At 35.5% G+C, this 22,299-nt stretch overlaps 1 protein-coding gene across 6 annotated transcripts in view; it reads left to right on the top strand.

Moving 5' to 3' along the window:
- The window catches only part of UBR3 (ubiquitin protein ligase E3 component n-recognin 3), a 225,109-nt gene that overhangs the window by 133,806 nt on the left and 69,004 nt on the right, over nt 1–22,299 (top strand). For all 6 annotated transcript variants that reach the window (XM_029934409.1, XM_029934405.1, XM_029934408.1 and 3 more), the window contains 2 exons: nt 9,678–9,827; nt 17,118–17,251. In XM_029934409.1, the coding sequence (XP_029790269.1) occupies nt 9,678–9,827; nt 17,118–17,251 (284 nt within the window). The remainder of the gene's footprint in view (nt 1–9,677; nt 9,828–17,117; nt 17,252–22,299) is intronic.

The raw sequence follows: 22,299 nt of genomic DNA, 5'->3' as shown, positions 1-22,299 counted from the left end.
ATACCTAGTAATGTAATTGCTAGATTGTAAGGTGGTTCTATTTTTAAGAACCTCCATACTGTTTTCCACATTGGCTGCACCAGTTTGCATTTCCACCAACAGTGCAAAAGGGGTCCCCTTTCTCCAATACTTGTTGTTTCTTGTGTTGTTGATTTTAGTCATTCTGGCAGGTGTGAGGTGATATCTCACTGTAGTTTTAATTTGTGTTCCTGTGATGGTAAGTGATGTTGAACATCATTTCATGTATCTGTTGGTCATCTGGATGTCTTCTTTGGAAAAATGTCTATTCATGTCTCTGCCCATTTTTAATTGGATTATTTGTTTTTTGGGTATAGAGTTTTATAAGTTCTTTATAGATTTTGGATACTGACCCTTTATCGGATATGTTCTCCTTCTTCTCCCATTCCATAGGATGCCTTTTAGTCTTGTTGTTTCCTTCACTGTATAGAAACTTTTTATTTTGACACAGTATCAGTAGTTTGTTTTTGTTTCCCTTGCCTCAGGAGACCTCTCTAGTAAGAAGTTGCTATGGCCAGTATCAAAGGCCAATTCTGTGGCTTGTGTTCTCCTCTAGGATCTTAATGGTTTCTTGTCTCACATTTAGGTTTTTACCCATTTTGAACTTATTTTTGTGTAAGGGGTAAGAAAGTGGTCCAGTTTCATTCTTGCATGTTGCTGTCCAGTTCTCCCATTTGTTGATGACACTGTCTTTTTTCCTTTGGATATTCTTTCCTGCTTTGTCAAAGATTAATTGACCATATAGTTGTGGGGCTAGGTCCGACATTTTAAGCCAGTCATTTGTGATGTGGTGTGCTTCAAAAACTGGAGCCCATAAATAAAAGTTATGTTTTACTTGTATCATAAATAAGACACACACTGTATCAAGCCAAAATGTTTTTTTAAGTAGTTTATTGTCAAATTGGTTTTCATACAACACCCAGTGCTCTTTCCCACAAGTGCCCTCCTCCATCACCACCACCTCTTCCCCCCCTCTTCCCCTTCAACCCTCAGTTCGTTTTCAGTATTCAATGGTCTCTCAAGTTTTGCATCCCTCTCTCTCCCCAACTCTCTTTCCCTCTTCACCTCCCCCTGGTCCTCCATTAGGTTTCTCTTGTTCTCCTGTTACACCTATGAGTGCAAACATGGTATCTATCCTTCTCTGCCTGACATATTTCGCTTAGCATGACCCCCTCGAGGTCCATCCACTTTCCTACAAATGGCCATATTTCATTCTTTCTCATTGCCATGTAATACTCCATTGTATATATATACCACATCTTCTTCTTCTTCTTTTTTTTTTTTTATTTATTTTTGAGAGACAGAGAGAGGCAGTGTGAGCAGGGGAGGGTCAGAAAGAGAGGGAGGTACAGAATCTGAAGCAGGCTCCAGGCTCTGAGCTAGCTGTCAGCACAGAACCCAATGCGGGGCTTGAACCCACAAACCGTGAGATCATGGCCTGAGCTGAAGCCGGACGCTCAACCGACTGAGACACCCAGGTGCCCCGATATACCACATCTCCTTGATCCACTCATCAGGTGATGGACATTTAGGCTCTTTCCATGGCCAAAACATTTTTTAAAGCGTAATAATATGCTTAGCATATTATATGAAACTATTTGAAAGCAAAGGGGATCATCTCTTCCTACCTTCCCTTTTAATCTCACCCTTCTGGGGTAAACCATTATAAACAGGCTTTCTCGCTTCATATGAATACATATAAAAACTATATATATGGATTTTTTCTGAAATAAAATTATACTGTACATAAGCCTGTGCAGTTTGCTTTTTTTTAAACTTACTAATGTATCATGAATACCTCTGAAAATTACATATAGTATATATAGATATCTTCTTATCCTAGATCTCATTATGCACACATGTGTGTGCACATGCATGCAATGTTACATGAATAGGATTAATATAAGTGCTTTTAATTTGTGCTTTTTCCTTTCTCTTCCATAACCTGTGATTACACTTTGCTTTGTGTACTCCTCTGCTACTCTCTAATCGTGTACAAACATACTACAAATATGGGTTCATTTAAACTTCACCCTTTCTTCCTCCCTCTTCCTCTTCCCCGTTCTTCCTTCCTTGTTTTTGGTCATTGTTTGCTTTTACTAAATGAGGTCACCTTTCTCTGCTCTCTACCTCAGTAATACTTCTAAGTCTTAACCAGTAGTTCTGATTCAGTAGTTCTCAACCTTGGTGCATATTAGAATCATTATAGCCTCATTAAGGTAAATCCGTGCCTAGATGCCACTTTAGACTAGTTAAAGAAAAATCTTTGGTGGGACGCCTGGGTGGCTCAGTTGGTTAAGCCTCCAACTTCAGCTCAGGTCATGATCTCACAGTCTGTGGGTTCAAGCCCCGCGTTGGGCTCTGTGCTGACAGCTCAGAGCCTGGAGCCTGCTTCAGATTCTGTGTGTCCCTCTCTCTCTGCCCCTGCCCCACTCACTCTCTGCTCTCTCAACATAAAGACATTAAAAAAAAAACATTAAAAAAAAAGTCTTTGGGAATGGAGTTCAGACATAGAAAGCTTTTGAAAGTTCACAGCTGAGTCTAATGTGCAGCCAGTGTTGAGTACCACTGTTCTAATTCAGTGTTTCTTTTCCTTTCTTTTCTTTATTTGAGGGCAACAGAGAAAGTCCATAATAGTGCATAATGAAGTAATATACTTAGCCTCGTCTTTATTATTGGACATTCATTTTATTTTCAGTTTGTTTTTTATTCTGTTTTAAGTAAGAATACTGCAGTAAATAGCTAACCTAATTTTCTGAAATTGGAATATCACTATATGTATCTACTTTTTGATAGCCACTGGATGGAGATAAGTTTTATTTTTGGTTTTAATATTTATTAGCCAATAATTTATAAAGATCCAGCTACAGTGATATAAATGTGACATTTAACTCATAGTTTTTCCATGTGTTGCCAGTTAAAGTACAAAAAGTTCTTTATCTTGGAACTTTTGGATTTAGAAATTTGACATTTTCCTACAAGGTAAATTTAGTCTCACCATATGATCCAGCCATCATGCTGTTAGGTTATTTACCCAATTGATGTAAGAACATAGGTCTGTATAAAAATCTGCACAAGTGTTTAGAGAAGCTTTATTTGTAAGCGCTCAAAACTGGAAGTAGCCGAGATGTTTTTTCGGTAGGTGAATGGTAAACAAACTATGGCACGTCCGTACATTGGAGTGCTAGTCAGCAATGAAAAGGAATGAACTGTCAAGCCATACAAAGACGTGGATGAATCTTAAATGCATATTGCTTAGTGAAAATAGTCTGAAAAGGCTGTATACTGTATGTTTCCAATTACGTGACATTTTGGAAAGGCCAAAACTATAGAGACAGTGAACAAACGAGTGGTGACCAGGATTGGGGAAGGGACTTAAAAGTAAGTGAAGCACAAAGTATTTTTTAGAGCAGTGAAATTATTCTGTATAAGACTGTATAGTTGGATACATAACTATGCATTCATCAAATGCCATAGAATTTTATAACAGAGTGAATTTTAATGTATGTAAATTTAAAAAGTCATTTAAGAGGTTGAAGTTCCCAGAATAGACTTTATTTATTTATTTATTTATTTTTCCACTTATATATGCCCTTTATTTCATTTTAAGGGAAATTATCTTCTAGGTCTTGATACTTCGAAGTATGATCTCTGAAAGCAACATAATATTGCTGTGTTTAGACTTTAGAATGTGATAAGAGGATCTGACTGTATTACAAATACATGAAATAGCTTCATTTAGGGGATGGGGAGAAAAGAGGCTAAGTAACTTTGGAAATTAGTGAAGTCTAGAAAACTGAAGTTAAAAGGAACTACACATCAACACTGAGGTTGATAACATGCCTCCCATGGAAGTATGGGTTAACTATGCTGAAACCACTGCCTTGATATACTGAGAACAGTTAGGTAAATGGAAGTGGCTGATGGGAGCTGGATTTCTCACGCTGGAGTGGGAGATTATAGATAGAGAAGAGAAGGCTAAAATGATTCATGTAGTAATAGATTAGAGCTGGAGACTGAAAGTGCTCCCAGTGGCCAAGCTGGAACCGTTTATGCAAGGAAACAAAGTAGTATTGGATTATAACCCTGAGTACAAAATAAATATCTGTGAATTCATACTTATATAAATAAATTATTGAATAAATAAGTGAGGAGGAATAGACAAATTTCCCAGGCAGAATTCCAAACAATTTATGTAGATAACTCACCTTCAAGCAGGTGGAACAGCTCTCCACTCCTTATGTGTAGGCTGTGCTTAATGATTTCTTTCCAAAAAGTAGTGTGGAAATGGGGGGGGGGGGGAGTAATGTCACAGTAGAAAAAGTTGCCAAGCACTACCTTACCGAGGTAGATATTGCTAGCAATGTCGTGTTGGTAATATGTAACTTTGGTAAGATGTGATCAGATTGGTATTTAACCTCAGTGATCTTGTCCCTAAAACCCCTAACCTAGGAGTAATTTTGAGAAAAGCATTAGACAAGTTACAATTGAAGAACATTCTACAAAACACCTGGCCAGTACGCCTCAATGCTGTCAAGGTCATGAAAAACAAGGGAAATCTGAGAAACTGTCACGGCCAAGAGTAGCTTAAGGAGATAAGACAACTGATACGGTTTCCTGAATAGGATTATGGAACAGAAGGACGTTAGGTAGAAACTAAGGAAATCTGAAGGAAATATGGACTTTAGTTAATGTATCAATGTTTTATCAATAAAAATTGATCAGCGATATACCAATATTAGTTCATTGTGACAATCATACCATCATACCATGCTAATGTAAGATGTAAAAGGAAACTGGTTGTGGGGTATATGACAACTCTTGTCGTAGCTTTAAAACTTCCCTGCTAATATAAAGTCATTTTAAAATGAGATTATTTTTTATGAAGTAAAAAAAAGAGAGTAACGCAAGAATAATAACAACAATAATGGCCAGTTCAGTACACTCTTCTCAGAACTAATGATCTTGCATGGTGCGAGTTTTGTAATTGTGCCAGTGTCACAGGGTAGTCAGGCTCCTTAGCAGAAAACAGTGAACTCCAATAGTGCATGTAGTCTATGAATAGTAACTTACCTAATGGGTTACTAGCAAATACTCAATGTAACTAAAAATTAAAGTGTACTGTGTGTTTTAAAACCAAATAAAATGCTTATTTAGGATCAATTTATCCAATAAAGAAAATTCTCTGTGCCTGCCACAGTTCACCCTGTGATTCTTGTGTTTTGCAGTTGACTGTTGTCCAGGGGAGGCCTAATGTTTTCAAACAAAAATAAATGTCTCACCGTTTTGAGGTCACTAAATATGTCATCCCTATATCATTTATCTAATCTTTCCTCTGTTCATCTAGAAACTCCATAAACAAAAAGACAAAACATGCACCAAGATTTTTGATTGTTTTACAAATAATTTTAGTTTAACCCAGTGATTTTGTAAGTGTCAAAGTTAAAAGTAAAGATAAAGTTGTTTTTTTGGTTTGTGTGTGTGTGTGTGTGTGTGTGTGTGTGTGTTTGAGAGAGAGAGAGAGCGCGCGAGAGCACTGAGCAAGCACGCTCAACCTGGGGAGGGTCAGAAAGATAGAGAGACACAGAATCTGAAGCAGGCTCCAGGCTCTGAACTGTCAACACAGACAGCACACTGCAGGGTTCAAACTGAGAAACTGTGAGATCACAACTTGAACCCAAGTTGGATACTTAACTAACTGAACCACCTAGGTGATCCGGGCAAAGCCATTTTTTAATTAAAGATTAATTTTATGTGAAAATAGGATTTAAGCAATCTTAACCAATATTGGAACAAGAAATTTTATATAACATTGTTATCTCTTGAGGTGGAATTGTAATATTCATGAACTGAAGCTTTTTACACTGTGATACTAAAATTAGTCCTTGGGGGATAAGTAGATATTAAAGTGCTGCAAATGGAAAATGATTTTTAGACCCTTAAATCAAAAAGTATCTCGAATGGAAACACCTTTATCATTTAAATGTTAGCTTTCATGACTCATGTAGCTTAGTAAAGCACAGTTGTTCAGTTCTTTTGAGAGGTTACATAGGGTAGAAATTTTGTTAGTGAACAAATGCTGTGTAACAGACCATCCCAAAACTTAGTGATTTAAAACAAGAACCATGTGTTATTTTTCCTGAGTTAGTAGGTTGGCTGGTAGTTTTGATTTGGACCAGACTTTTCTGCAAAAGTTTTAACTGGTTGGCTGAGATTTGCTGGTTAGCTGATGGGACTGGGCTGAGCTGATGGGACAACCTGACTGTTCTAATTCCACTCTTGTTGTCTTCAGGCAAGCTAGCCCAGATTATTTTCATGTGGGTCACATGATTGAGAGTGTGTGAGTGGGAGAGAGAGAGAAAGAGGGAAAGCGTCCAAGATCCTTTGAACCCTAGTCTTGGAAAGGCATGTTACTTCTTTCAACTAAAGCAAATCAAGACCAGCCCACAGACAGAAGTAGGGAAATACATTCTTCTTGGTGATGAGAGGAGTTTCAAAGCCACATTGCAAAGATCATGGACGCAAGAGGAAAGAGTAGAGAATGGGGGCCATTTTGCCATCATTCTAACACAGTGATTGTGAACAGGACTTTGGCAAATTTGAAATAGTATTCAGGGAAAATTAGCTGCTTAATTGATTCACGTAGATTCTTTTCATATAAAACCAAACAGATGAATTAACTATTGCTTTATTCTTTTTTGCCTTTATTATAGTAATACTAGTTATGGGAGTTTAAAGTAGGTACTTTTGTTTTTAAAGGGCAAGTGTCGATTTTATATAGAAACATATTTAAAATTTTAATTGTCTTGAAAGTCAAAGTAGAATTTAAGTAATCAAAGTGTTATTTGTAACAGGAATGTTTTCATTGTTAGAATTGTCTCTCATAGCACTGGGATTTATCATCTTTGACTATTACCATCTCAGTTTTGTATCTGTCTTCATTCATTTAGTTTACCCAGAAGAAAATACTATAGTCTCTTCATTGCATCAATCTGTAGGACATACATACCCTGTAATATATATATTCGTAACAATATATATATGGTTTTTGGCATGGAAAATATGTGCAGGTATTGATGTGTACTTCAGGTGGACAGAATTAAGTATCTTTATTGTAATACTTATCACAGGATATACCCAGTTATGCCGTTCATTTAATAGGGCTTTAAAAAAACCCTTTTTGTTGAAATATAACATACACACAGAAAAGTGCATGTGGGGCACCTGGGTGGCTCAGTCAGTGAAGGATCTGACTTCCACTCAGGTCATGATCTCATGGTTTGTGAATCCAAGTCCTGCATTGGGCTCTGTGCTGATACCTCAGAGCCTGGAGCCTCCTTTGAATTCTGTGACTCCCTCTCTCTCTCACCCTCCCTTGCTCACCCTGTCTCTCAAAAAAAAAAAAAAAGTTAACAGAAAAAAAAGAAAAGGGCATGCATGTTTCATAAGTAGAGACTATATGAGTTTTTAAAAACTGGGTATCACTGGGTAATCAACATCTGGATTGAGATACAGAACATTACCAGCATCCTGTAACCACCTTCATGTTCTCTGCCACTCGCTCTTCCAAGAGTAGTAAGTATCCGTATTCCTAGTCCTATACATTAGTTTTGCCTTTTTTGTTCTTTATGTACCCATTTACATATAATACATAGTCTTCTGAGCCTAACTCTTTGCAAGGCTAATTTTCTCCATAGTGTTATCACTATATAACTTGTATTGAAACACAAATTTTTTGGGGGCGCCTGGGTGGCTCAGTCGGTTAAGCGGCCAGCTTTGGCTCAGGTCATGATCTCACCAGTTCGTGGGTTCGAGCCCCACGTCGGGCTCTGTGCTGACAGCTAGCTCAGAGCCTGGAGCCTGCTTCAGATTCTGTGTCTCCCTCTCTCTCTGACCCTCCCTTGCTCGTGCTGTCTCTCTCTGTCTCTAAAAAATAAATAAAAGACATAAAAAAATTTTTTAAATGAAACACAGATTTTTTTTATATGTAAGTATGTCAGGTACTTTAATTCTGTATATGTATTATATTTTAAATCTTATAAAATATTTCTGTCTTATATAAGGAGCATTCACTTAGATTTACCTATATATTTAATTGACTTTCTTTTTCTTTATTTTTTTAATTTAAATTTTAAATTTTAAACATACAGTGCAGTATTGGTTTCAGGAGTAGCATTCGATTCATCACTTACATACAATCACTAGTGCCCTCCTCAGTGCCCATCGCCAATCTAGCCCATCTCCCACCCCCCGCCCATCCACTCTGTTTGTTCTCCATCAAGAGCCTCTTGTAGTTTGTTTCCTTCTCTCTTCCTTTTGTCCCCCCTTCCCATATGTTCATCTATTTTCTTTTAAATTTGACATGAGTGAAATCATGACATTTGTCTTTCTCTGATTGACTTATTTCTCTTATCATAATATATTCTAGCTCCATCCACGTCATTGCAAATGGCTAGATTTCATTCTTTTTTATGGCTGAGTAATATTCCATTATATATATACATATATATATACACACACACACATATGTATGTATATGTGTGTGCGTTTGCACGTGTGTGTGTGTGTATGTATATTTACCATATTTATACATACACACACACACACACACACCGTTCGTAAGTCAATGGACATTTGGGTTCTCTCCATAGTTTGGCTGTTGTTATTAGTGCTACTATAGACATTGAGGTTTATGTATCCGTTTGAAGATATATTTTTGTATTCTTTGGGTAAATATATAATAGTGCAATTGCTGGATCATAGGGTAGTTCTATTTTTAGTTTAAAGAACCTCCATATTGTTTTCCAGAGTGGCTGACCAGTTTGCATTCCCACTAACAGTGCAAGAAGGTTCCCCTTTCTCTATATCCTCACCACTTGTTTCTTATGTTTCTTGTGTTGTTAATTTTATCCATTCTGACAGGTGTGTGGTGGTATCTTATCGTGGTTTTGATTCCTATTTCTCTGAGAATGAGTGATGTTGAGCATCTTTTCATGTCTGTTAGCCATCTGGATGTCTTCTTTGGAAAAGTGTCTATTCATGTCTTCTGCCCATTTCTTCACTGGGTTATTTGGTTTTTGGGTGTTGAATTTGATAAGTCCTTTGTAAATTTTGAATACTGACCAAACGTTATCAGGGTAATGTGATTTGCAGAGATCTTCTCCCATTTTGTACACTGCCTTTTAGTTTTTTTGATTGTTTACTTTGCTGCACATAAGTTTTTTTTTTTTTTATCATGATGAGTCCCTGTAGTTCATGTTTACTTTTGTCTCCCTTGCCTTCAGTGGTGTTTCTAGTATAAGAAATTGTTCCAGCTGAGGTCGAAGAGGTTACTGCCTGTGTTCTCCTCTAGGATTTTGATGGTTTCCTATCTCACCTTTCGGTCTTTCATCCATTTTGAGTTTATTTTTGTGTATGGTGTAAGAAAGTGGTTCAGTTTCATTCTTTTGCATGTGTTGTTGTCCAGTTTTCTCAACACTGTCTGTTGAAGAGACTATCTTTTTTCCATTGGATATTCCTTCTAGCTTTGTCAAAGATTAGTTGACCATATAGTTGTGGGTCACAAAATTTTTTTGAACTTGATTTTTTTTCTCCTGTATTTTCATTGAAGACAGATTTTTCTCCTCAGGAATTAAGACCTGTAACTTTTTTTCCCTCAGATTCTCCTGAGAACGATATTCCTATGGAAATCGCAACAGCAGAGCCACAAGTTTCTGAGGCAGTGTATGATTGTGTTATTTGTGGACAAAGTGGCCCCTCCTCTGAAGATCGACCTACAGGATTGGTTGTACTATTACAAGCATCCTCAGGTAAAATCAAAATAATTTTTCAATGGGAACATTTTAAAGCCAAAGTATATACAACAGATTAATAAATACCTGTATTAATAAATTAATATATTTGGATCTAACTATAGATCTTCATAGCAAACATCAACTTAGATCTGGATAGCAAAGATTTTTAATATGGCTTTATTTGACTTTCCTGGACAAGAATGTTAGAAAAGCCCTTAACAGAGAAGTCTTTCTATATGTTACACAACCTTTTTCCTTAAAATGTGATGGTATATTATCAATGGTAGGTGGCCAATAACTTAGTTTAGCTTTCTTGGCAGTTTAATTACTTTAAAATTAGAAAGTATTTTAAGCCCAGGAATACTGTCAGTATAAATATTTTATTTACATAAGGCATATTTAGGTAGGTTTGCCTTTACTTTTTGAACTACTAGGATAAATCATTCCTTTTTTTTTTTTTTTTTAGTTTATTTATTGAGAGAGAGAGCAGGTGAGGGGTCAATCAAAGAGAGAGGGAGAGAGAGAATTCCAAGCAGGCTCCACAATGTCAGCGCAGAGCTTAATGTGAGCCTCACACTCAACCATGAGATCATGACTGAAATCAAGAGTCAGAAGTGTAACCAGCTGAGCCACCCAGGTGCCCCTAGAAGCAATCATTCTTGAAACAGCCTGCTGAGTAATATGTTTGCCAATGTGTAGTTAAAAAAATTTTGTTTGAAAAAATTTTGAAGGATTTGTCTGAATGCCCTTCACCCTCTCCCATAATGAAGTATTTTAAGGTGTGATAGCTCTTACACACTTTTGTCCCAATGAATTCAATCCATTTTCAACAAGAGTTTGTATAAAGCACAGAGAAAATAAAATTCTTACACATCTCTCCCAAGCCTTTTTTTCTAGGGTGTTTACTCTCTGAATTAGTATAGTAACATGGAAAGAGAAATGAGTTCAAATACAGGTATTGCTTGACATAGTCTTGTCAGGTTTGTTGCTTTCTTTTAACTATAGAGTTAATATTGACCTCAGAGGATTATTGTACTGGTTAAGTAATGTAATATAGGCAAAAGGATCTAATATGATGCCCGGTAAATTAGTTTCTCCTCTTGTGACTTTTCTTGCTTAAAAATACAATTGACTTGGGAAACTCCAATTGAGTAGAACATGGGAGTAGAACTGTCAAGATCAGAAATGCTGACTAAAAAAGGAAATGTGTGGGAGTATTGACTAATTTTGTAACTATTTCTGTTTACTACTGTGAGGAAAGTAGCTTATTAGATTTTTGCCACTTCTTATAATTTCTCCAAATACTCTATACTCATCAATGTAATGTTTTTGTTTATTCCTTCCTTCCTTCAATCATTCCACATATATTTATTGAGAATCTAGGTGCCAGATACACTCACAATAAGAAACAAGGCAAAACAAAATCTCTGCCCTAATGCAGAGTTTTGGTTTTTGTGGTTTTAATCTTTATTATTTTATATTTAGGTTGCTTTCACCAAATTGTGGAATTCATTTAATCGTTTTTTACATTGTTGTATACTAGCTAAACTTATTAATATTGATAATTACACTGTAACATAGCTCTTTTATAGATAGAAGGATGTGAATAAAAACTAACATTAAAAAGTATCCAATCTAAAGAGTGATTTTAATTGGGAACTGTGGTAGATGAAATCTCTGGGAATTGCCTTTCTTTCTGAGCCTCACACACCTACTGACATGTTGCTTGCCTTTTGCCTCTCTTTACTTTTTCCTTACTTCTGACTTCTTTCTTTATTTTGATCTGTCTCTTCTCTTTTTATCTATTTGCATTTGGATATGGAACATTTTAACCACATAATAAAGTAAGGAGATTAGTAAAATGAACTTCATGTCACCATCAGCCTTTAACAGTGGCTAATCTTATTCATCCCATCTCCTCAGAATTACGTTGAAGCACATTCTAGATGTTACTTCACTTCATCGGTAAATATGTCACTGTTTCAGTTAAAAAGAAAGTTCACACTTTTTAGACATAACCACAGTTACTTGTAAGTGAATTAGTTCCTCAGTATTGTAAAATACCTCATCAGTGTTCAAAATTCCCCACTTGTTTCTTATTTACTTTATTTAAGTAATCTATTTGTAGTTATAGGGTCTCCTTGTAGTCTTTTTTGAAATTTAAAAAAAATAGTTTATTTTTGAGACAAGAGCATGAGTGGGAGACGGGCAGAGAGAAGAGGGAAACACAGATTCCAAAACCGGCTCCAGGCTCTGAGCTGTCAGCACAGAACCTGATGCGGGGCTTGAACCCACGAACTGTGAGATCATGACCTGAGCTGAAGTTGGATGCTTAACCGACTGACCCACCTAGACGCCCTGTTATTTAATAAATCCCTTTTTCATCTCCCCTGTTTCTTCTCCCTTCCCCTAAATAGGGGCCCTTCTATCCCCACACATTTTACTTTTTTGAAGAAATTAAGTCATTTAAGAAATTTTGAATTTTACTGAATATATCCCCATGATGCTTAACTAGTCTTCTATCTACTCTGTTTTCTCCATGTTTTTGAAATATTAGCAATAAATTGTGATTATTGCCTAGATTTATCAGTTCATCTACAAATCTTTTTCTTTGTTTATTAGCTGAAATACTTCTATAAAAGAAATTTTACTTAACTATTTTGATTACTCTGAGATATAAATTATACACAAAAGACAGGGTGAATATTCTTTCCCTTAGATAGTGCTCAAAATACTGAGGTAGCCATTCTTTAGCACATTCCCAAAATAATTAGTACTTTGTAAATCAGTATGATCTTTTGCAATTACTTTCTTGTTGAGGATCACATTCTTCCATCTTTGTTCAGTGGGAGCCTCTTCAAGTTACTTCTTCAGTTCTTTTGACACAAATCTTGTAGACTTGGGAGTTTACATTTTCTGGCTTGGCAAGTTACACATTTCTGACCCAGAAATCAACCATTATCTCTAAGAAGCCCTAGTTTCTTTTAGTGGGAAATGGTATTTGGAGACCATAATCTGCTGCTAGGTGTGCTTATTGCTCTAGACCTTTTTTTACAGCAACCAGTTCTTTATTGGCCTGTGTTGAAATCATGCATCAAAAAAAAACCCCATGACTTCTCCCCTTAGTCTAGAATTTGACTTGTGCTGAATTATATTTTGATTAGGAACCCTTCAAAACACTGCTTAAGTTAAGTGTTCTGAAGGTGTCACTTTGTACACTGTCTCACTATTGTGCAGAATGCCCATTGTAAGTATTATTGACTTGGGCTAATTCAGTTCTTCATAGGAGAGGAATACAATGTTATATAATCTTTTCCATATTATTAATCTCCACAGTTTTTGCAGAATTTACGAAAGTGCAAAGTTAATGCCAGTGTTTTAATCTTCATAGTGTTTTAAAAAAACATATGTAATGAAAAAAACAAAAATATATGTAATAAGAAGAAACTAAATCTGGAAAGCAATGCAGATTGAGGTTTTTAAACCAAATATCAATGTTCTTGTAGAAAAATGCAGACAGATAAAAACATGAAGGGCAAAGAGTGGAGATAGAACTGTAAAGGAGCAGAATTTTTATATATTGTTGAAACTAAGTTCAAATTAATTCCAACTTGATTGTTAGAAAATGAAGGTAACCATTTAAGAAGAAACTAAAAAAGAGGATAAATGAGAAGGGAATCGATATGGTATAGCAGTACATTCAATTAATCACAAAAGAAGGCAGTAATAAACAAATTGAAGAATATAATAGAAAATAAATAGCAAAATGGAAAATTAAGTCCCCCTAAATCAATAATGACTTGAGATATAAATGCACTAAACTCTTCAATTAAAAGGCAGAGATTAACAGAATAGATTACATAACATGAATAGACTGTCTATAGGAGACATTTTATTTCTTTTTTTGTTTTTGAGAGACAGACAAAAAGAGTGCTCAAGTTAGGTGGGGGGAGAAGGTGAGGGAGTGAGCGAGAACTCCAAGCAAGCTCCATGCTCAGGGCAGAGCCCTACCTGGAGCTCAGTCTCACGACCGTGAGATCATGACCTGAGCTGAAACCAACTCAGATGTGCAAGCAACTTAGCCAACCAGGCACCCCTAGACATTTTAGATCTAAAGGCACAAATAGGTTGAAAATGGCTGTGAAAAAAGATTCTGCAAATAGTAACCAACAGAGAGCTGGGATGGTAATGCTAATGTCAAACACAATAGATTTTAAGTAAAACATTGTTGCAAGAGCAAAAAGGAAAGTATACATTGATAAATGCATCCACCCATCAAGAAAATAAAACAATTAGAAACATAATGCATACCAAACAGCAGAGACCCAAAATATGTGAAGCAAAAATTGATAGAGGAAAGGTATTACAATAATAGTTGAAAACTTCAGTGCCCCACTTTAAATAATGGATAGGACAACTAAACAGAAGGTCAAAAAAAGAGAAAATACTTTAGCAACAGAGTTAAACAATTAGATCTAATAAATTTATATAGAATGCTCTATATAACAAGAAAAGAGTACATATTTTCCTCAATTGTACAGGGAACATTCTCAAAGATTGATGATGTAGTAGGCTACAAACAAATCTTAATACATTTAAAAAGATTGAAATCATCCAAAGTATCTTCTCTGATCACAGTGCAGTGAAACTAGAAATCAATAACAGAAGGAAAACTGGAAAATTCACAAATAGGTTGAAATTAAATAACAATTCTTAAATAACTAATGGGTCAAAGAAGCGATTACAAGTGAAATTAGAATATACTTAATGAAAAAACAAAGTATACCAAAACCTGTGGGAAAATAGTGCACAGAAGAAAATTTATAGCTGTAAATGCTTATATTGAAAACAGAAATCCCAAATAACCTAACTTTACACTTTTAAGAAACCAGAAAAAGAAGAGCAAGGTGAACCCAAAGCTAGCAGGTGAAACGAAATAAAGATTAGAGCAGAGATAAATGAAATAGAGAACAGGAAAGCAGAGCAAAAGCAAAAATTGGTTTCTTGAAAATATCATCAAAATTGATAGTTTTCAGCTTGACCAAGAATAAAAGAACATACAAATAACTAAAATCAGAAATGAAAGTTGGGGACATTACCATAGTCCTTACAGAAATAAAAAACGCTATAAGAATATTATGAACAATTTTATGTCAATAAATTTGATATCTTAAATGAAATAGATAAGTTCCTAGAAACATAGAACTACTAAAACTGACTCAAGAAGAATGGGAAATTTGAATAGACATTAAACAGGTTTAGAGTAAATCAGTAATCAAAAACTTCTCAACAAGTAAAAGTCCAGGACCCAGAAACTTCACTCACAATGCTACGAAACATTTAAAGAATTAACATCAGTCCTTCTCAAACTTCTCAAAAACAAAAATAAATAAATAAAGGAGGAGGGAACACTTCCTAACTAATGCTACGATGACAGCCGTACCCTGATACCAAAGCCAGATAAAGACCTCACAAGAAAAGAAAATGATGGACTAGTATCTCTTATGAATATAAATGCAGAAATCCTCAATAAAATCCTAGCAAGCCAAACCCAGCAGTGTATTAAGAGGACTATACGTCAGATAGCGAATTATATTTTAGTTGCTAGCATCTCCCTCCTTCTGTTTCTTCTTTCTACTGCTGCTGTAAATCTCTTTAAAACTTGGGGTCCACATTTATATACATGATACTACTTCCCTAAGAATGGTCTTCCTGTGCTTATTGAGTCTTACAGTAATATATAGCAGTGTATGTTTCTCTCTTCCCTCCCTTTTTTTTGTGCTTTGATGGTTTACAGTTATAAAATCTTAGTATTATTTTTACCCTTTAGCTATATACTTCTTTTCTCAGTTTTTCATTTTGAACATTTTATATCTACAGAGTAGTCTTTACTTGCACTCAACAATTGTTAACATATTGCCATATTTTTCTTTCCCTCTCATGTATATATGCACTCATATACACATGCACACATACTTTTTAGAAGAAAATGGCAGATGTCATGATGTTTTATCCTTGTAAGAAGAAGGATAGTCTTCCATATTTTTCTATATTATTGTACCTAAGAAATTTAATGTTATAATACCTAATATGTTCAAAAATCTTCCAATTGTCCCAATAATATATACATATATATTTTTTATTTATTTATTTTGAGAGAGAGAGGGAAGAGAAAGCAGGAGAGGGGCAGAGGAAGAGTGAGAGAGAGAATCCCTAGCAGGCTCTGCACTGACATGGGGCTCGAATTCACAAACCATGAGATCATGACCTGAGCAAACACTTAACTGAGTCAGACTCTTAACCACCCAAGTGCACCCCCAATAATATTTTTGGTAGTAGATTTTTTTTCTTGATCCAAGAAAAAGATTATGCATTGCATTTAATTGTCATTTCTTGTTAGTTTCCTTGAATCTAAAAATGTTTCTCTAGCCCCTTTAAAAATTTTTGGAGTCTCGGTCTTTTGTTCTGTAGAATATCTCATGTTCTAGATTCATATGATTATTTCCTTACTAGGTTTAAAGTAAACATTTATCACAATGGCATTATGTAAATGATGTTCCCTCCCATTCCATCACATTAGGAGGCTCATAATAGTGACAGTTTGTCCCATTATTGGAATGCCAACCACGTTTGATCACTTGGTCATGGTGGTAGATAGTGTATAGGAGGATACATTGAGCCTCCGGCAGTCCATCTCTTTACCCATTTACTTGATGTTCCTTATCTGAGTCAATGAATGTGTTATGTGTTCCTATCATAATTCTTTTCAATACTCAAAATTTTTTGAGTTTGACCATCAGAACTCCTGAAGGTCCTCATGACCTGGCTTCTTAGTGGTTGAATACTTCCTTGCTCTCTATTACAATACAATTCCAGGCTCACTTTGAACATCTCCCCAGCCCTGGATGTAGCTTTTTCTCCTAGGATCTCTGTATCCCTTTAGTGAGAAATAGTATATGTAAAAATGAAGCCTATTGATACTGGATAATCATAACTCCTAGGAGTTTTAAGTGGACGGATTTTGAAAACCATTCACCCTCTATTGATTGGTCGATTGATCATCCGTCATCCATCCACCCAGACTTCATACTAATATTTTAATGTTATTTCAAAAAATAAATATTATCATATTTCACACTTATTTACTCTGTAGAAGAAAACTAGAATAACACTTTTTCTTAGGTCTTTAAAAATATTCAGTTGTAGAAAAATTAGAGTAGCTTGTGATAAATAACAGCTTTACTTAGTGAATCATATTGAATCAGGTTGATTATTTAATGAGCTCTTATTTCTGTTGTTAATTAGTTTTAGGGCAGTGCCGAGACAACATTGAGCCCAAGAAATTGCCTATCACTGAGGAGGAGCAGATTTACCCTTGGGATACATGTGCGGCAGTTCATGATGTGAGGCTTTCATTATTACAGCGTTATTTTAAAGATGTAAGTACCCTTTTTTATTATAGTGATATTTTGTCTGCAAAATTGATGGTTACTTCTCTCTAGAGTTTTATTTTATATATTTTCTTCTACCAAATATCATTCTAATTTGAAATCGGGAAGTTTATTAGGAAAAAAGTTAATATATGGATAGTAAGGAAATAGAAATCTGTAATAAACTTTTCAGGTTATAAATGTTATGTCTGTTTTAAATGTTATTTATTATAAGATGCATAAATTCAGTTCAGTGGAATAAGTATTAACTAAAAACTTTTAGTTATGGCATGAATATTTTATAAAGATTTTTGCCTCCTTTTACTTCCTTTTAAAGATATAAAATAAAATCTCATTATGATGCTTTTAAAATATAAAGTAGTGACAGATTAATTCATGGCTTCTATGGTTTTTTATTGTGAATTTGGTAGGTTTTTTTCCATCTCTTTACACCTAGGGGCTCTATCTAGCATTCAGGTATTATAGGTCTTAGAAAATCAACTTAGTTTATTTCATAGCACCAGCATTGTTAACTTCTTTATAAAATTTCTGTACCATTTTTAATATTCTCTCAGTGGATTAAATGGTGTTTCCTTTCATCTGTTGTTCTTTTTTGGATCTGCTGTATCTTGAATTAAGTAAATATATACTAATAACTTAAAATAGTTAAGATATGAAGTGAAACATTATTTTTATTTAGCTATATGAGGTTAATATATTGATAGATTTCCACATATGATTCTTTTTTGCCCATAATGCACTGGATTAAATGGAAGAAACTAGTAGGAGATGTGAAAGACAGAAACTAAATTAGAATAAGCAATAACTTACCTTGTACTGATGGGAGTCAGAGTAGGATGTGGTTCAGTAGTTTGGATTGAGGAGAAGGTTTCTGGTGGGTTCTGGAGAAAATGATGGCTCTAGTCAGGGAGGCATTGTGTAGAGTAGAAAGAGTTCCAATTGAGAAAAACTGGGGCTTGGTCCTGATTCTGCCATTGCTTAGCAATGTAAGCTTGCCAAACAAATAGACTAGGACTCAATTTTCTCATCTATAAAACAGGCCTCATATGATCTTTCATAACTCACCAGTTTAGAAATTTCTTTAGATCACTGCACATGTTATAAAGGTCACTATAAATGTATAGTGTTATTTTTAATATTTAGGCTAGCCCATTCAGAGGGCTCAAGTTAGGCCTTAAATGCAGTTTGGGTTAGGTAGTGAGGATCATGCTCCCATATATTTTCAGAGGCTTTAATGTGAAATTATTATTATTTGGAAAAAGAGGGGTGCCTGGGTGGCTCAGTCAGTTAAATGTGACTCTTGATTTCTGCTCAAGTCATGATCTCACAGTTGTGAGCTGGGTGTGGAACCTTCTTAAGGTTCTTTCTCCCTTTCTCTTTGCCCTGTTTGCTCTCTATCTCAAAAAAAACAAAAAACCCATATATATATATACATACACACACACACATTTTTGTGCTTTTTTCTTTATTTTGTATGTTTCTTTGAATTTTTTGCAGCATATATATTACTTTATTAGTCATAGACCAATAAATCTCTTCATTTTCAAGAAAACAATGAAATTGTGCTGTTTCGCTTTTGCAGAAATTTACTATCACCTTTATTTAGATTTTATTTTGTTGTCATAATCCTGAATTTATCATTTTGAATCACTTTAGAACAGATAAGTAAAAATGAATCCTAGAGCCAAACAGACAAGGAAAATAACTTGATTCAATGAAAATGTAACCCAGACTTAAGACCAAAATAAATTTGAGGGGAGGGGACATCCAATGAGGGAGAGAAAAAGTAGAGTATCTCTTTCTTAAAGCAGCTAGATTAGTTATTCATTTCTAGAAAAACAATTTTTTTTTGTAGGAACTCTGAACTGAAATTTGAACTGGACAGAATCTCTGTTGTATTTCTGTTAAAGGTTGTGGGATTTTATTCTTAAATATATATATTTTTACACAATAGTTTTTTACTTTCATAATGGTTATTTTATGTGTACCTCATGTGCTCCCTGGACTATATACCTCCAGAGGTATATATTGGTTTTCTTCTATTGGTTTTATGGTCCCCTCAGGGGCTAGTACATGATGTGTGTGTTGTAGATGCTTAGTGGATTTCTTACTGAATTACTCTAGCATAGAGTACCTGGGTTTTGTAGACAGGCAGACAGACAGACTCTATGCAACAGAAGAGTTTCTTCTATTAATGGGTACTGATTCTGGTCACAGAATTGAACTATGTAGACTGTTCTCTTCACATCAGTTGCACGCATTTTACAGAGTCAACCTGTAGAATTTTAGTTGTGTAAGGCAGTACTACTATTGAAACTGGGAATATTATATTATGAGAGATAGGACAGAGTAGGGAGGGACCCCGAGCTTTGGAGTCAGATAGACTTAGGTTTGAACTTGGACTCTGCCATATATAACTGAGTTGTCTTGGTAAACTTCTCATTCCTCTTTTGGTGATGTTTTAATAAATATTGAGGCTGGGAAGATTCACTGTTAAGCAATTCTTAGCACAGTAGTGTGGGCACATTGTTGAAGTCTTCCTAAAATACTAGTTTCATGTTAGTATAATATTTTCCTGCCTTTTTTTTTTTTTTTGACTCTGATTCAAATAAGAAATCTAACAGTTATGTAGACAAATGGCATACTGATTTTAATTTTAAAAGCTAACTGATTTATTACAATAAAAGGGGCACCTGGGTGGCTCAGTTGGTTAGGCATCTGGCCCTTGATTTTGGCTCAGGTCATTTGTAAGATTGAGACCTGTGTCAGGCTCTGTGCTGGAGTGCAGAGCCTGCTTGGGATTCTGTCTTTGTCTCTTTCTGTGTCTCTGGCCCTCCCCTGCTTGTGCTCCAGTGCTCTCTCGCTCTCTCTCTCAAAATAAAATAAATAAATAAACATTTAAAAACGTAAGATAAGTTACATTTTTATAATATATTGCCAAAGGGAGCAGCTTGTTTATTAACTGACTGCTAAACATTCTAAAATGATCTAAGTCTGTTTCTACTTCAAGTGGCTCTAAAATATAAAACAAAGATGAGCAGGTCTCCTGTTGCTCTTCTGATTTGTAACAATAGAAGCTAGCTCACCTGCTGTGAGTATTTGATTTGTGCTGCTACACATCTTTAAATCGGCTGGGAACGCATTTTGTACCATGTAATATTTTCAACTTTCAGATGTTCATGAAGAGTCTTCATTTAACATCAGAATTTTGTTTACTATTGTTTAAAGATTATTGGGTCATCTTACATTATATTGTAAAAATTTCTTTCCAAAGTAAAAATAACATTTAAAGGTGTACTCAGGGACACCTGGGTGGCTCAGTCAGTTAAGGGTCCAGCTTCAATTTTGGTCATGATCTTTTATGGCTCCTGGGTTCGAGCCCTGTGTCAGGCTCTGTGCTGACAGCTAGCTCAGAGCCTGGAGCCTGTTTCAGATTCTGTATCTCCCTTTCCCTCTGACCCTCCCCTGCTCATGCTGTCTCTCTCTGTCTCTCAAAAACAAAAAAAATAATAAAGGTGTACTCAGGTGTAGTGGCTCTCAAATTTTTCATCATGTGCTATCACCCATGTTAGACCTTTTTCCTAATATTGCTCTGAGCTGGCCATCTGTTTGATTTTAAAAGCTAACTGATTTATTACAATAAAAGAGGCACCTGGGTGGCTCAGTTGGTTAGGCACCTGGCTCTTGATTTTGTCTCAGGTCATTTGTAAGATTGAGCCCTGTGTCAGACCCTATAGAGGGTGAATTGAACTCAAGTTCAAGCCCAAATGCTGTGTGATAGAGGCCAAATAAGAATTCAAAGAAAATTATTTTAGGAGGAGAAGTCTAAGCCTATTTATAGGCTGAAGGGAAGGAATTAGTAGAGAAGGAGAGAAGAAAGAGTTGAAGATGTAAGAGAAAAAGGAGATAAAAGCAATTAACTTTTAGAACAGATTTCAAAAGGGAATTGTAATTGCTTATATAATCTGGGTCCCTTCTTTATTGCATATCATATTAAACCCATGTACATGTTAAGGAACTTTTTGGAGTTATCTTATGACCAAATTTGTAATCCAGAAAGATGTATTGAGATAAACCCTCAATGCATTGTGGAGAAAAGAAATTGGCATCAAGGCGACCAGTTAAGAAACTGTATTGAAAAACCTCCTCCTTGACAAAAAATGATGCAGACGTTATGTTATAGTGGAAGTGAAGAGGAGAGGCCAAAATCATGAGTTATTTAGGAGATAGAATCTGTATAGTTTGGGAGCTAATACTGTTGGTGTAAAGGAAAGAGTGTGATATAGGATAACTCTTAGCTTTGCGAATTGGTGACTGAATAGATTGTGGAGTTTTTAAGCCAAGAGGAAAAGGAAGATTCACAGGGGAAAAAAAGACACGTTTATGACACATTTAAAACAAATGTTAACTTATTTATTATGAGAGAGTGGGGGGGAGGGGCAGCGAGAGAAGGAGAGAGAGAATCCCAAACAGACCCTGTGCTATCAGCATGGTGAGGATATGGAAAAAAGGGAACATTCATACACTCTTTGTGGGAATGCAAACTGGTACAGCCACTGTGGAAAACAGTATGGAGGTTCCTCCAAGAGTTAAAAATTGAACTACACTATGACCCAGTAATGGCATTACTGGGTATTTACCCCCAAAATACAAAAATCCTAATTCAAAGGGATTAGATATCATAGAACAGAATAGTTTATAGGGAACTGTAAAATAATATTGAGAGTTTATATTTCATGGGGTAGAGAAAGTGTAATTTATAGTTATTTCTTTCATTATGAGCTTAGATATCTGGAAGCTAGAAATTTATGGTATTTCAGGTATAAAGATACTGCCTTGTATCAGATAAAGGGCTAGTATCCAAAATCTACAAGGAACTCACCAAACTCCACACCTAAAAAACAAATAACCCAGTGAAGAAATGGGCAGAAGATATAAACAGGCACTTCTCCAAAGAGGACATCCAGATGGCCTACAGGTACATGAAACGATGCTCAGCATCACTCATCATCAGGGAAATACAAATCAAAACCACA

The sequence above is a fragment of the Suricata suricatta genome, chromosome 3, assembly GCF_006229205.1.
Source record: "Suricata suricatta isolate VVHF042 chromosome 3, meerkat_22Aug2017_6uvM2_HiC, whole genome shotgun sequence".
Taxonomy (NCBI): Eukaryota; Metazoa; Chordata; class Mammalia; order Carnivora; family Herpestidae; genus Suricata; species Suricata suricatta.
The sequence above is the reverse complement of the archived record's forward strand: the minus strand, read 5'-3'. Positions and strand labels throughout refer to the sequence as shown.